The sequence below is a fragment of the Prenolepis imparis genome, unplaced genomic scaffold (assembly GCF_030444845.1).
Source record: "Prenolepis imparis isolate NDT839.2.m4 unplaced genomic scaffold, iyPreImpa1.0 SCAF_3, whole genome shotgun sequence".
In the NCBI taxonomy this organism is placed as follows: domain Eukaryota; kingdom Metazoa; phylum Arthropoda; class Insecta; order Hymenoptera; family Formicidae; genus Prenolepis; species Prenolepis imparis.
The window spans coordinates 12,551,789-12,569,586 of NW_028141161.1; the positions used below are offsets into that span (position 1 = coordinate 12,551,789).

At 33.7% G+C, this 17,798-nt stretch overlaps 2 protein-coding genes across 8 annotated transcripts in view; one reads left to right on the top strand and one right to left on the bottom strand.

Annotated features, from left to right (window-relative positions):
* Nucleotides 1–5,410, bottom strand: part of Mp (collagen XV/XVIII-type protein multiplexin) — a 238,165-nt gene extending 232,755 nt beyond the window's left edge. For all 6 annotated transcript variants that reach the window (XM_083034129.1, XM_083034128.1, XM_083034127.1 and 3 more), the window contains exon 1: nt 4,779–5,410. In XM_083034129.1, coding sequence (XP_082890255.1) covers nt 4,779–4,786 — 8 coding nt within the window. In that variant the 5' untranslated portion in view covers nt 4,787–5,410. The remainder of the gene's footprint in view (nt 1–4,778) is intronic.
* LOC145934000 (uncharacterized) lies at nt 5,403–6,591 on the top strand. Of its 2 annotated transcripts, none has more exons than XM_083034137.1 (2): nt 5,403–5,668; nt 6,070–6,591. In XM_083034137.1, exons 1-2 carry the CDS (start codon nt 5,568–5,570, stop codon nt 6,242–6,244), a joined length of 276 nt encoding a protein of 91 aa, XP_082890263.1. In that variant the 5' UTR covers nt 5,403–5,567; the 3' UTR covers nt 6,245–6,591. The 2 variants fall into 2 exon arrangements, with proteins under 2 accessions (XP_082890263.1, XP_082890262.1); XM_083034136.1 differs by having other exon boundaries at nt 6,122–6,591.
* Nucleotides 6,592–17,798: the final 11,207 nt, after the last annotated feature.

The window sequence follows — 17,798 nt, forward strand, 5'->3', positions numbered from 1 at the left end:
TATATTCGGAGATTATACAAGATGTAATTTCATATGATTATTTTATATGATTTACTTCAAGCATGCTTCTCTTTAGCTGTCAGTTTATGTAATAATAAATATACATTTTACCTCTAAGAAAATAGTAGAAATCTAAAGACACCTAACATTTATTATCGAAAGAACAGGCAGTAATATCATTCTTCAATGTTATTAATTGCGTATTCAAATAAAAACAAAACTCAGAAAAGCCAGAATTGCGGCAAGCAGTAACAATATTTCTTATAAATCCAGAGTTTATTCTTTATACCCACAACTGCAATTTATTTAACGCACTGTGAGCGATACCGTGTTTTTTATGCTATAATAATATTTGCTATCATCGCTCCTGGATAAACAAATATGTTTGTCGCGAAGAAAGGTATATTTTTTATATTTTATCAGAGTGTCTATTTTTTCATATATATCTTGCAAAATAAAAAATAATAGAATTAATTCGCGGAAAAGTTTTTTATCCGAAAATAGCGGATTTAAATGAGAGAAGGGAGATTCCTTGGCGTCGCACGGGCGGCGAATTATATGGAGGACATTATTTTTCGCAATTTATGGCAGTAGCAACACGTACATACGCACGGACGCTTCGCCAGAGTCAAAACTACCGGTGTTCTCGCATCTGAATTGCTTAATCTAAACTCCCACTAGAGTTTCGTGCATGAACGCAATTCCATTAGTAACAAATCTTTGCCGCGAGACTCGTTCTTCGGTATGGAAATCGACGGCGCTTTATCGTGTTCTTTGCGTCGCAAAGCGGTGCAAGATCAATCCTACGAGGCTATGAATGTTACTTGAATCTTTTTGTAAGAGCAATTCTTTCTGTCATGAATTTTACATCCGCGTAGTAAATTGATTTTACTGAAGAAGATCGCATATTTTTTTACTGTATTTTACATTACGTAAAAAAAAATTGAATTTGTAATACATCTATAAGGAAATTAATTTCTTCAAGAAATATCTCTGCAATTATATGTATATATACATATATTTTCTTTCTTTCGAGGTATTATAACATATTCGGAAATTGTCAAAATCAAAGACGGATGTGAGTAAAATAATATTTACTACAAAGTAGTTGTTCAACCAATTTGAAGATATCGACGAAAGCGACATTCGCTGCAATACAGGCAAACATACCGACCTTTTTGTTACCCTTTGACCCCGCATCACGTTTGTTTCATCGCGTTTGTTTCATCGTATTTTGCACCCGACGTTTATTTCGCCTCGCGTCTTTCTTCGTTGAATTCGCGTCGTCAAGGAAAAGTAATTTGTTGCTTATCGCGTGAAACACACAGAGGCGGAGTGCGATGGGTCCTTTTCGCGGAGAGAAACGCAGGGATATGAATACAACGACCGAAGCAAATATTAATTTCTACGTTCGAGTTAGCGAGCGGATATCGCGGGCTTTCAAAGTAATTTCAATCCTGAATGACGTGAAATGACGCTATTTCAAGATCCGTTGTTATACGGCAGACCTTGCCCCACGATCTGCATTTCATCGGAAACTATTCTCGTTAAAATGTGAATTCTGAGAAAGATTTATTGACGTATGAATGCACAATCATTCCTCATACACAAATGTATGTGACCTCTTTCGATGATTGACATATTCGCGTATCATATAGAATTATAGAAAATGGAATCTATCTTTTTTTATATAAAATTTGGCATTAAAATATTTTTAAAGTTGTCGAATTCAAATACGATATTATGTAGAATTTTGCAATTCGGAGAATTGTGGATTAAAATGCAAAATTTTTTTAATTTACTAAGCTATTTAACAATGAATAAACCAATTGCCAATAAATTATAAATAGACATACAGCATTTCGCCGATCAAAAAATGTATATCGTTATATTATAATCTGAATGTTTAACTTCCTGTTAAACTTTTAACGCATTCACTATACAAGCTCGTATACGGGCTATTGATTTTAATATATATATTGATAACCCGCCCTAATGTTACAGGTAGTGATTAATTAACCATACATCGCTATTACAACATTTATGACGTTGTCGCTTCAACGACCATTAAACATCATTAAAATATAACTAACGATCAAAATGGGCAAAATTTCCAACGAACTTTGCAACCCTTATATATCGTTTTGTTATATCGCGCCGTATAAACATATATATACCGCATATTTTCCCAATTTTTCCCGAGGATCGTCGGAGTTACGACAGCGACGCGGATGAAAATTCTATTCCGATGTTGAACAACACGAAATTGAGCAGCACGAAATTTCGCGTGTCGGTTACGAGGTCGCGCGCCATACGTGCGCCGAATGCGACACCGAATTGCTTCGCGAATACACACATGCTCTGCAAGGATTAACACATGTCGCGTGTGTATGGCGGCAATTCTCTCTCTTTTTTCTTTTTTTCATTGAAAGAAAGAGCATCTTGCTGAATTATGCCGGTCATTCAAAAAACGTTGGTTCGAGCGTGTAACACTAAGGTATTACCTAACAATACAACGAACAACGATATGAGTTTAACCGTTCAAGAATGTCCAGAAATGTCATGTTAAATGTAAATTACTATTTTTACGTTAAACCAGGGGCTTTAATAAAAGATTTATCCTAAGATATATTGCGCCACACTTGTACGATAACTGAATCTTTTTCGGTAGAATTTTTTGTAGGACGATATTTGTTACGCGCTATGCACAATTAACAAAATTATAAAATCATAAGTTTGTTACTACATCGCTGAAATATTTCATAATTACACACATACCCGATCTCACAAGTGTGAAATATACACATACGAGTTCCATAGTCGCGGATATATACGAGGTCCATTAAAACTTTAAATTACGATGTCGAAAAGGTAAATTTCTACCATTCTTGGCGAAATGTACATATTTTGTGAAATATCTACCATCTGCGTGAGTTCGCTAGACATCGAGAATTTATTTTCGTTGAATGAGAAAAGGCCCTCGCTGCGAGAACACTGAAATTTTTGCGAATAATGATACGATAATCGAACAGTTCGTCTATCTTCTTCAAAAGATATCTATTGTTAGCGCAGCTGCACTCCTTATGATCGTAAATAATGGTCGTATTTGAAGTCGTATGTCGACTCGGCATTCTCTACGCTTGTTAAGAGCTACCGGTAGCTGGTGAAAATACCTACGTCTAATTATTATACGCGAATATGTCTCAGCAGTGCGGAGATGCATCCTCTATTCCGGAACGATCTTTCGAAGATTTACTTCATTCTCGCGATGCGACAGAAATATTTCCAAATTATCTCTCGCGCACGCGGCGAGTCGTCTTCTCACATTTAATTATTTTTTAATTTCTTTATTGTCACGTAATATTTTTTTATTATTTTGTATTTTTTATTATTATATTTCTTATATGCGTGTATATACACACAATGTTTGAAATATGAAATCGTGATACAATGTAGGAAAATGAAATTGATTCCATGTATAAAAGTAAATTAAAAATGTAGAATAATTTTTCTTCATATTTGAGACATCATTTTCAAGAAAAATGATTTTGGATATTAGAATATCATTAATACACACACATTTTATATTTTCTTCTTCTATTTGCTGATTGCATATTACTAATTTCAGATATTATCTTTATAAGGATCTGTCATATCAAGAGCTTAGAATAATTTGAAAATAATTATTTTTATGATAGTTTCATACTGATAATTGTAATATGAATATTATTAGAAAATGGTATACGATTGTATAATTTATTTATAAGTAATAATGAAATAACGTGCAATATAAACTGTAAATTTGCACACAAAAAGAAATTGACCAGAGAAATATGGGAATAAATTCGATTTTCGCGAAAGGGACAATAAATCGTCGAATTAAGGATTACGTTGAATGTAATAGGTCCTGTGCAACCATCTCTATGGCAGTAGTAACTCTCTGTTCTCTCGACGCGGTGAAAGAGGATTTGCTCGTGTCTCTCCGTGTCTCGTGTATGCGATCGAGGCGGATTTGAAGCGCGACATTTCCCCGCGCACACACGCGGATACATTGCGAGCCCAGGTGTGCAGAGAGCAGAGAGGATTGTAGGCAATAAAAGCGCAGTAAAATCTGTTTTGTAGCTGCGTTCATAGATGTATGACAAACGTAGCTTTGTCTTTTGAAACAATCAAAACGTGGTATCTAATCGTGAAAATTAAATTGTGAAGAAGGCACAATAATGTACGAACGTTGTGTGTGAACAGTATCTTTCAACGAAAATAATATTATAAATGCAATAAGCCAACATTAAAATTATTAAAACAAATGACATTATATAAATATATTAGAAAAAATATCTCTTGAACATCGTTCATATTAAAATGCAAGAATATAAATAAAACAATCAGACAAATATATAAAATTATACAACCTGTCAATCGCCTTATTTTTGCTTTAAAAATTATTTATAGACATTTGAATCTCGATTAAAAGAATTTTTGCTAATTTTCCAATCAGATATTCCGCGTGCATTCTCGTAAACTTAACAAAACGTTAATCAACCCTCCCACGTTTTCAACCCCAGCAAAAGCCGACCCTCGAGTTACGTCAAAGGCTTGAAACCGGAGATCACTAAAGTGGCGTTTCCGCCTCTCGAGCGCGGTCTACCTGTGGCTTTCGTTCGCCCTTCGTTTACCTTTTAATTCATCTCCCTCTTCTCGTCAATTATCACCTTCAGTTAAGCGTCAGTCGCGCAAAAAAAGAACCGACTCCATTCGTTCACTAGTTTTCCACTTACCTAGGCATATTGAATCATTCCATCGGCGTGACAGGTGGTTCGATCACTGGCAGCCCTCCTCTTCGTCCCCGGAAAACGGAAGACCTTCTCCTCGTAACAGGTCTCCTCGATTAAATCAGGTCGATTAAAAGGTCGCTTCTATTTTCTTTCTTGAACACTCGCGCAACACTTTTACGGTAGCCGCGTTGTGTTTCGCGTCGCGGATTTCCGACTTTGATCGACGGTGGCGCCAATTTCCAAGGTCGGACCCGCAAGGTCACAGTCCTCTTCCGGGCCAGATGCCGGCCGGTGACGATCGGAAGCGATGATCGGGTCGAATCGCGCGCGTGCCCGTATCGAGCGCGAGTCTCGGCCGCGCGTGCTTGCCGACCTGCGCCCTTCCTCTTCTGCTCTGTCGTCGTCCTGCGCGTCTCTCGTCCTCCGCGAGGATCCTTGTCACACACGCGCGGATGCCCCACGATCTGCGCCACAGTCCACCACTCACTGACAAGATTCCCCGCCGTGACACTTGCTACTTCCTTCTTGATTTTTCTCCTTCCTCTCCCTCTCCTTCTACTCTCCTTCTCTGCTGCCTCCGGTCGCCTCTCGTCGTCGTCTCGACGCCTCGTAGTAGTTGCTCGTTGCAGTGCTAGTCGTCCGGAGCGTGTACAGAAATATACGTGATGCTGTGTCAGGTCGCTGATTTCATCAGAGACGAGAATTATGGTCGTTTTCGTACGATATCTCGCTGCGACCGATGTTCGAGCGGTCGGCTGTTTGATAACTTGATAACTTCAGACAATATAGTTGATGTTTGTCCTAGAATGCCAATATCGTGGCGCGGAGGAAACTATTATTCGGAAGAGTTTGACAATCAACAGAGAAATGTCGCACGTGGTGATAAACAACAGGTATCTCACGATGGCAGTTGTAATTGCAAAGTCGTGTCCGCTGCAATAATTTTTTTTAATCGTCTCTGTTTACTAGTGTGATTTCTCGTGACAGTCACTCGGATATACTTTCTTTTTCTTCGACTTCTCGATACTCCATTATTAATTAAAGAATAATGAGTAATACCTTCTACTTCCGGTATCGCAAACAAAATGTGCAGCTTGTGCAAGTGTGCCGATTTCGTCTCGTCGCACACCGAAGATGATCTTTTTCCCGCTTCTCTCTTTCCGCGTTGCTGAAACTGACGTTTTGTTTTCCGTTTATCTCCGCGCGCACTTCCCCTCGGCTTCAGCCCGGAGTCCCTCTACTCTTCGGTATTGCTGCTAACTAATTTAATTGTTTTTTTCGTTTTTTTTTCAAGATATAGCCAAATACCTGTTCTTCACCTCTTCATTCTCTCGATATTATCTCAGAGTCGCTCTTACTCGGAGTACTCGCGCAGAACAAGTTTCGCGCGAGAGGAGCTGCGGGTGAACACCGGTGCGAACGATCGTGTCGACACAATGAAACAGCAGACTGGAACCGGTGGCGGCTGATTCAAATTCACCTCCCCACGTGGCGGCGACGGCGTCGTCCTCGAGACTGCCGCCGGTTCGACGCTCGACGTCGGTCAGAGCGTCGCCATCTTACGGCACGCTGGCTAACTAATTTTGCCGCCGCGGGCTTCTTCAAAAACGTCGCCGCCAAAACTCGCTCTCTTCTCTTTCTTCGTAATTATAGTGCCTTTGAAATATATAAATAAATAAATAGGAGGATTATCTTTATTATAAACATGTTCAACTACAAGTCATAATCATCTTGCTTATATTTGCAACAAATTTCTAATGTATAAAAATTTAAAGGTTGAATGATATGTATATGTATATCTGCGCTTAGTCTAATAGTACAGAGAAAAATATTGATAAATGCCAAAGAGAAATAAAGAATTATAAATTGGTAATGAGAGTTTTGTATTCTATGATAAATAAGCTTGAGAATAAACTAGCAATAATGCGTTTTGAGAGAAAATGGAAATGAATACTAGAACTATGTTCTTCGATGATTTCACAGAGAGTCAATATTTATTTGGCAAGAATGAGTAAAGAAAAATTACGAAAGAACATTGCAGATGAAGTAGTTTTCACAAAGAAAGAGTTTCATGAATGTCTAAACAGATAGCGGAATACTACTTTCTATAGGCATCAAAGTAGAATTTACATTAACAAAAATTTAATCGAATGATTAATTATTGTAATATTTATAACATTGAAAATTTTTAAATTACGTGAAGCGATTATTCCTTTCGCTTTTCTTTTAAAAACACGTGCAGTATAATTTAATGCTTTAATAAAGTATTTTAATAAAAATATGTAAAATGAGATGAAGATAATATCTCCAACACATTAATCCAAATGTATCATACTTTGGTGATAAGTAAAACGTATATTTCAACATTAGGGTACCGTAATACCGTCTACAATTTAGAGGATGTACCATCTGAGATCCGCAGCAATATCAACAATTTATCATCCAAATTGCATTCATCACGTAATATGATCTAAGATCCAGGTCATGCTCATAAAGCAGATCTTGATGTGACTTACTTCTGGAAATGCATTATCCTATTCTCTAAATCTGTATCGTGAAGTAGATGTCAATTACACACACACACACACACACACACACACACACACACACACACACACACACACACACACAAGAGCGAGATTATTTCAAACAATATAATTATAAGAATCTTCATTAAATAAAGAGCATACACTTAAAAAGGTACTTACAACGCAAAAAACTGATAAATAAATAAAAATAAGTTTTAATCTTCCAAAAATAACGCAATACATTAAAATAATATTATCAAAAATGAGTATATTTTAAAATTATCGTTGAAAAATGCATGATGAAAAAATTGTGACAATAATATAACAATAATATTTTACATATACATTTAAATAACGTATAATAATAATTTAATGTCACATTGTTTTTAAAAAACAATAAATTATATCGATAATAAGAAGAAGAATCAATAATAAGAACAAATCTGAAGTTTGACAATATTAATGCTTATTATAAAGAACTCTATTAGCTTATTTCACTTGCAATTACAGTAATTCTTAATAGCTTTTCTACTGTTCTTCTGAAATAATCCCTTTTTAAAAAGTGCATGTTAAGTCGATTCTCGAAAGTTTCGAAGTATTGTTGCCTCTTTTCCGCGTTGCCAATTGCTTTTGTAATTGCTCTTATTTCGTGAACGGCATTGCATATTTTAACATATTGTGTGCATAGAGGGGTTAATAGTGTATTAGAAGTTATGTGTATCAAGGGATTTTGTGTATATAATTGCAATTAACGAGTAAATTGTTAAAATCTGAAGAAGACGTGTTTATTAATTTTGCGATTGAGTAGTTTCGATTACAGTTTCTCAATTAGAAAGGAAAAAACATGTAATAACTATACTTTGTAAAATGGAATAAAATTGAAAAGGATTGTTTAGTATCTCAATGTAGTTATCTGAGAATTTTATTAGAGAAAATAGATTGCTTTGGACTTGAAGAAATATATTGGAACTTTGAGTGATTTATATATTGAGTAATTTATTTATATAATTGTTGCAATAACAATTATCTATCAGTAAACCAATGTAAGCAAGAAGATGTTATAAAGTATTTTACAGTATTTTATATATATTTAAATATATGAGATGTATATAAATATTAATCATTTTCAGTAGAAAATTGAAAGTTAAAATTGCCAGTTTTATTCCTATAACACCTTTCAATTTTCTACTGAAAATGATTTAATATTTATATATATCTCATATATTTATAAATATATATAAAATACTGTAAAATACTTTATAACATCTTCTTGCTTGCATTAGTTTAATGACAGATAATTGCTATTGCAACAATATAAATAAATCACTCAATATATAAATCACTCAAAGTTCAAGTCAAATATATTTCTTCAAGTCCAAAGCAATCTATTTTCTATAATAAAATTCTCAGATAATTGGATTGCAATACTAAACAATCATTTTCAATTTTATTCCATTTTACAAAGTATAGTTATAATATTGCATGTTTCTTCCTTCCTAACTGAAAAACTGTAATCGAAATCAATCAATCCCAAAATTAATAAACACGTATTCTTCAGATTTTAACAATTTACTCGCTAATTGCAATTATATACACAAAATGTTGATACACATAACTTTCAATACACTATTAACTCCTCGATGCACACAACTGTCAAAATAATGACAGCCGCTCACGAAATAAGCGCAACAACAGAACCAATCGGCAACGCGGAAGAGAGGCAATAATACATTTCAAGATTTTCGAGATGAGAACTTCGAGACTTTCAAAAATCAATAATATGCCTTTTTCAGAGAGGGACTAAAGAAAAACACAAGCGCGCGCTACGAGCGCGTCATTCTTCGATCTTATATTAAAAAGAATAATATTTAAAGAAAAATAATATAAAGTTTATTTAAACTCGATTAATATTTTTTGACAGAAATCAGCTAATTAAAGCGTTAATTTGCTAATTAAACTTTAAAATAAAAATATGTTATAGAAATTACAATAATAATGTAAAATAATAATGTAGTAAATAATATATTATAATACTTTAAAACTCGAATAATGTTTTTTGACAGAAATCAGCTGATAACTGTCAAAAATATTAATCGTGTTTAAAGTATTATAACATATATTATTTAAAACATATTATTTCATTAATTTTATTTTGAACAAACTGTCCAACTACTAACCCTCGCGATGACAGACTCTCGATGCTACAAATATAACGCACAATGCGAATCGAGACAGTCAATCAGCATTGCGAAAAAGATGCAACAATACTTGCGAGAATCGACTTAACATGCCTTTTTTAGAAAGGAATATTATAATTTTTTTCAACTTGATAGAAATAAACAATTTCTCACTCACCGATACGTGCAATAGCAGAGTTGTAGTATACAGCACACACATTGATCTGAAAACAAAATATTCAAATTATGTATATACATGTGTGTGTGTGGGAGGGGGGGGGGCGGGAGTGTGTATGTGTGTGTACAGGTGTTTTTGAAAGTCTAAAACGGTCGAATAGCTCAATACAGTTTAGAAAAAAATATTTTTAGATATTTTGCATACCTCACAGTTGCCCCGCTGTCGCCCGATGCCTCCCCGGGCCTTTTCCTCCTCTCTTGGTCCTTCGTAGCATTACTGATTTCGATTTCCCGCATTAAATAATACGATAGAACGATCGCCCGTTACTTTGTACGGCATTCTCGACACCGATTGCACGCACTACGCGCCGGATTGCATAAATAACAACGGATAAATAACGACGATATATAACCATCCGCCACTTTCGATATTCGCGATATGTAGTGAAGTAGTACGCTGTGACGTAGTATGTCGTGACGTAATGCAACAAACTTCGCGCGGTTCGCGCGCGACACAATCATCTGAAAACGATAAATTATGTATTAATTAAATATCTCACATCCAAAATATAGTTTTCCCAAAGCACAAAAGCTTGAACGCGATGCGATTCGTACAAATAAATGACGCGAAATGATACATACCTCTTAATAAACAGAATGTTCAATGAGATCGATCGATTCGGAGAAAAAGCGGCAAAGCGGCGTAGCCCGGCGGTTGCAGACTGTCGTAGGTTGATTAACCGCGATCGCACGAGTTAATTAATACTTCCTGCTAATTGCCCGTGGCACGATTCAATACTCCCGACATTCGTTTGTACGCGGAATTCATTCTTAACGGGAAAAACGCGTGAAAAATGCGGAGCCGATTGAGCGCGATACCGTGACTAGCGCGAGGACGCGAGGGACGAAGGACGTGACGTAGTAACTACGTAAGTCGACACTCAGCGCGCCGCGCGCCAAATTCAAAAACCATTATAGGCTGTAACTTTTGTACTTGAACCATCGTCTAAATTATTACTGTGTATTTAAATTTATATTATATAATATTTCGATTTCGTAATTACTGCGATTGTAATTTCAAGTGTGTTATTTATACGTGTGTGTAATCGCGATTACACAGCGCGTTGAAACAATAAACGATATAAGTGCACTCTATCTAAAATTATAAATGCTTCAAAGCATTTAATTGACCAATTAAAAAAAAAATCCTCGTCTTTTTTATTTCGATTAATCAAATAATTCAAAACATTGTAATTTTAGTGGAGTGTAATATTTATCACAATTTATAATTACTAATTTATAATATATTACATAAGAATTATATATATAATATATAATAATATAAGATAATAATATATTATTATATATAGAAAAAGAATTAAAGTGGAAAAAATGATTTGATTTTATTTGTTAACTTCATCATTTTATTAATTAACAAAATATGCGAATCGATCCTTATGTAGAGCCGCGCGTGAGAAATGCTACAATTTCTTTAATCCTTCTTGATCTCGAACATACTAAGAGGACGTTGTAAACGTAGTTCGTAAAATTAGTTCGTAACTTCGTGCAGGGATTAAACAGCATACCAACATCATCCAGCACACCAATCAGAGAATTTGATTCAACGGGGTACGATTAAACCGGGTTAATAAGTTGCTTGAGTGCAATTCTGACTGAACGGTCGAATGCGAGTGTGCGTTGTGTTCGATAGGAGAAAGTTCTTCTACACGAAAGTTAACTTCTGTAAATTCTATCTTGTCCGTCCAACTAATAAATGGATTATAACCATTTGCGGTAAAGACTACTAATGAAAATTGCTGTTCATGTAATCGAATAACTCATCTGCATTTTCACCATAAATAAGAAAATTATTAAAACCGAGCCTACAAATTTTTTCATTTAATACACATAGTATAAGCCTGCGTTTTATAAGGTCCGCGGCAATAAAGTATTTATTTTCAATATTTTAAAAGGAGCCAAAAATTCATTGTTTGTTTTTTTCAGTAGTATATTCTTTGCAGATTACTATTATACCAAAAAGAATCGAGCGTACAAACTTTTTCAATTTAATACACATAATAAAAGGTTGCGTTTTATAAGGTCCGCGATTATAAAGTATTTATTTTCAATATTTTAAAAAAAGTCAAAAATTTATCGATTGTTTATTTCAATAGTACATTGTATGCAGATTACTTTTATACCAAAAAGTATCGAGCGTACAAACTTTTTCAATTTAATACACATAATATAAGATTGCGTTTTATAGGGCCCGCGGTTATAAAGTATTTAATTTCAATATTTTAAAAAGAGTCAAAAATCGTTTGCTTATTTCAATAGTACATTGTATGCACATAACTTTTATATCAATCAGATTTGAGCCTACAAACTTTTAAATTAATATGCGACGCATGGGGTCCGCGATGACAAAATTTCGATTTTTAATATATTTAAAACGTGCCAAAAATTAATCGTATATATATTTCAACAATACATAGTTAGCAGATATTTTAACCAATATATTTTTATTATTAAACAATACATAGGGTCAGCGCCAAAAAAGTATCGATTTCTAATATTTTAACACGAGCCAAAAATGCATCGATTATACATTTTAATAGTACATTGATTACAGAATCTTTTGGTACCAAACAGACACCAGCGTACAAATTTTTTAACTTGATATACATAAAATAAGGTTGCGTCGCATAAGGTCAGCGGTAAAAAGTATTGATTTCCAATATTTTAAGACGAGCCAAAAATTCATCGATTATACATTTTAATAGTACATTGATTACAGAATCATTTGGTACCAAACAGACACCAGCGTACAAATTTTTTAACTTGATATACATAAAATAAAGTTGCGTCGCATAGGGTCAGCGGTAAAAAGTTTCGATTTCCAATATTTTAAGACGAGCCAAAAATACATCGATTATACATTTTAATAGTACATTGATTACAGAATCATTTTGTACCAAACAGACACCAGCGTACAAATTTTTTAACTTGATATACATAAAATGAGGTTGCGTCGCATAGGGTCAGCGGTAAAAAGTATCGATTTTCAATATTTTAAGACGAGCCAAAAATTCATCGATTATACATTTTAATAGTACAATGATTACAGAATCTTTTGGTACCATGCAGACACCAGCGTACAAATTTTTTAATACGATAAACATAAAATAAGGATGCGTCGCACAGGGTCCGCGTCAAACAAGTATCAATTTCTAATATTTTAAGAAGAGCCAAAAATTCATCGATTATACATTTTAATAGTACATTGATTACAGAATCATTTGGTACCAAACAGACACCAGCGTACAAATTTTTTAACTTGATATACATATAATAAAGTTGCGTCGCAGAGGGTCAGCGGTAAAAAGTATTGATTTCCAATATTTTAAGACGAGCCAAAAATTCATCGATTATACATTTTAATAGTACGTTGATTACAGAATCTTTTGGTACCATGCAGACACCAGCGTACAAATTTTTTAATACGATAAACATAAAATAAGGATGCGTCGCACAGGGTCCGCGTCAAAAAAGTATTAATTTCTAATATTTTAAGACGAGCCAAAAATTCATCGATTATACATTTTAATAGTACATTGATTACAGAATCTTTTGGTACCATGTAGACACCAGCGTACAAATTTTTTAATACGATAAACATAAAATAAGGATGCGTCGCACAGGGTCCGCGTCAAAAAAGTATTAATTTCTAATATTTTAAGACGAGCCAAAAATTCATCGATTATACATTTTAATTGTACATTGATTACAGAATCATTTGATACCAAACAGACACCAGCGTACAAATTTTTTAATACGATAAACATATAATAAGGATGCGTCGCACAGGGTCCGCGTCAAAAAAGTATTAATTTCTAATATTTTAAGACGAGCCAAAAATTCATCGATTATACATTTTAATTGTACATTGATTACAGAATCATTTGATACCAAACAGACACCAGCGTACAAATTTTTTAACTTGATATACATAAAATATGGTTGCGTCGCATAGGGTCAGCGGTAAAAAGTATCGATTTCCAATATTTTAAGACGAGCCAAAAATACATCGATTATACATTTTAATAGTACGTTGATTACAGAATCTTTTGGTACCATGCAGACACCAGCGTACAAATTTTTTAATACGATAAACATAAAATAAGGATGCGTCGCACAGGGTCCGCGTCAAAAAGTATTAATTTCTAATATTTTAAGACGAGCCAAAAATTCATCGATTATACATTTTAATAGTACATTGATTACAGAATCTTTTGGTACCATGTAGACACCAGCGTACAAATTTTTTAATACGATAAACATAAAATAAGGATGCGTCGCACAGGGTCCGCGTCAAAAAAGTATTAATTTCTAATATTTTAAGACGAGCCAAAAATTCATCGATTATACATTTTAATTGTACATTGATTACAGAATCATTTGATACCAAACAGACACCAGCGTACAAATTTTTTAACTTGATATACATAAAATATGGTTGCGTCGCATAGGGTCAGCGGTAAAAAGTATCGATTTCCAATATTTTAAGACGAGCCAAAAATACATCGATTATACATTTTAATAGTACGTTGATTACAGAATCTTTTGGTACCATGCAGACACCAGCGTACAAATTTTTTAATACGATAAACATAAAATAAGGATGCGTCGCACAGGGTCCGCGTCAAAAAAGTATTAATTTCTAATATTTTAAGACGAGCCAAAAATTCATCAATTATACATTTTAATTGTACATTGATTACAGAATCATTTGATACCAAACAGACACCAGCGTACAAATTTGTTAATACGATAAACATATAATAAGGATGCGTCGCACAGGGTCCGCGTCAAAAAAGTATTAATTTCTAATATTTTAAGACGAGCCAAAAATTCATCGATTATACATTTTAATTGTACATTGATTACAGAATCATTTGATACCAAACAGACACCAGCGTACAAATTTTTTAACTTGATATACATAAAATGAGGTTGCGTCGCATAGGGTCAGCGGTAAAAAGTATCGATTTTCAATATTTTAAGACGAGCCAAAAATTCATCGATTATACATTTTAATAGTACAATGATTACAGAATCTTTTGGTACCATGCAGACACCAGCGTACAAATTTTTTAATACGATAAACATAAAATAAGGATGCGTCGCACAGGGTCCGCGTCAAACAAGTATCAATTTCTAATATTTTAAGAAGAGCCAAAAATTCATCGATTATACATTTTAATAGTACATTGATTACAGAATCATTTGGTACCAAACAGACACCAGCGTACAAATTTTTTAACTTGATATACATATAATAAAGTTGCGTCGCAGAGGGTCAGCGGTAAAAAGTATTGATTTCCAATATTTTAAGACGAGCCAAAAATTCATCGATTATACATTTTAATAGTACGTTGATTACAGAATCTTTTGGTACCATGCAGACACCAGCGTACAAATTTTTTAATACGATAAACATAAAATAAGGATGCGTCGCACAGGGTCCGCGTCAAAAAAGTATTAATTTCTAATATTTTAAGACGAGCCAAAAATTCATCGATTATACATTTTAATAGTACATTGATTACAGAATCTTTTGGTACCATGTAGACACCAGCGTACAAATTTTTTAATACGATAAACATAAAATAAGGATGCGTCGCACAGGGTCCGCGTCAAAAAAGTATTAATTTCTAATATTTTAAGACGAGCCAAAAATTCATCGATTATACATTTTAATTGTACATTGATTACAGAATCATTTGATACCAAACAGACACCAGCGTACAAATTTTTTAATACGATAAACATATAATAAGGATGCGTCGCACAGGGTCCGCGTCAAAAAAGTATTAATTTCTAATATTTTAAGACGAGCCAAAAATTCATCGATTATACATTTTAATTGTACATTGATTACAGAATCATTTGATACCAAACAGACACCAGCGTACAAATTTTTTAACTTGATATACATAAAATATGGTTGCGTCGCATAGGGTCAGCGGTAAAAAGTATCGATTTCCAATATTTTAAGACGAGCCAAAAATACATCGATTATACATTTTAATAGTACGTTGATTACAGAATCTTTTGGTACCATGCAGACACCAGCGTACAAATTTTTTAATACGATAAACATAAAATAAGGATGCGTCGCACAGGGTCCGCGTCAAAAAAGTATTAATTTCTAATATTTTAAGACGAGCCAAAAATTCATCGATTATACATTTTAATAGTACATTGATTACAGAATCTTTTGGTACCATGTAGACACCAGCGTACAAATTTTTTAATACGATAAACATAAAATAAGGATGCGTCGCACAGGGTCCGCGTCAAATAAGTATTAATTTCTAATATTTTAAGACGAGCCAAAAATTCATCGATTATACATTTTAATTGTACATTGATTACAGAATCATTTGGTACCAAACAGACACAAGCGTACAAATTTTTTAACTTGATATACATAAAATAAGGTTGCGTCGCATAGGGTCAGCGGTAAAATTTATCGATTTCTAATATTTTAAGACGAGCCAAAAATTCATCGATTATACATTTTAATAGTACATTGATTACAGAATCATTTGGTACCAAACAGACACCAGCGTACAAATTTTTTAACTTGATATACATAAAATAAAGTTGCGTCGCATAGGATCAGCGGTAAAAAGCATCGATTTCCAATATTTTAAGACGAGCCAAAAATTCATCGATTATACATTTTAATAGTACAATGATTACAGAATCTTTTGGTACCATGCAGACACCAGCGTACAAATTTTTTAATACGATAAACATAAAATAAGGATGCGTCGCACAGGGTCCGCGTCAAACAAGTATCAATTTCTAATATTTTAAGAAGAGCCAAAAATTCATCGATTATACATTTTAATAGTACATTGATTACAGAATCATTTGGTACCAAACAGACACCAGCGTACAAATTTTTTAACTTGATATACATAAAATGAGGTTGCGTCGCATAGGGTCAGCGGTAAAAAGTATCGATTTTCAATATTTTAAGACGAGCCAAAAATTCATCGATTATACATTTTAATAGTACAATGATTACAGAATCTTTTGGTACCATGCAGACACCAGCGTACAAATTTTTTAATACGATAAACATAAAATAAGGATGCGTCGCACAGGGTCCGCGTCAAACAAGTATCAATTTCTAATATTTTAAGAAGAGCCAAAAATTCATCGATTATACATTTTAATAGTACATTAATTACAGAATCATTTGGTACCAAACAGACACCAGCGTACAAATTTTTTAACTTGATATACATAAAATAAAGTTGCGTCGCAGAGGGTCAGCGGTAAAAAGTATTGATTTCCAATATTTTAAGACGAGCCAAAAATTCATCGATTATACATTTTAATAGTACGTTGATTACAGAATCTTTTGGTACCATGCAGACACCAGCGTACAAATTTTTTAATACGATAAACATAAAATAAGGATGCGTCGCACAGGGTCCGCGTCAAAAAAGTATTAATTTCTAATATTTTAAGACGAGCCAAAAATTCATCGATTATACATTTTAATAGTACATTGATTACAGAATCTTTTGGTACCATGTAGACACCAGCGTACAAATTTTTTAATACGATAAACATAAAATAAGGATGCGTCGCACAGGGTCCGCGTCAAAAAAGTATTAATTTCTAATATTTTAAGACGAGCCAAAAATTCATCGATTATACATTTTAATTGTACATTGATTACAGAATCATTTGATACCAAACAGACACCAGCGTACAAATTTTTTAATACGATAAACATATAATAAGGATGCGTCGCACAGGGTCCGCGTCAAAAAAGTATTAATTTCTAATATTTTAAGACGAGCCAAAAATTCATCAATTATACATTTTAATTGTACATTGATTACAGAATCATTTGATACCAAACAGACACCAGCGTACAAATTTTTTAACTTGATATACATAAAATGAGGTTGCGTCGCATAGGGTCAGCGGTAAAAAGTATCGATTTTCAATATTTTAAGACGAGCCAAAAATTCATCGATTATACATTTTAATTGTACATTGATTACAGAATCATTTGATACCAAACAGACACCAGCGTACAAATTTTTTAACTT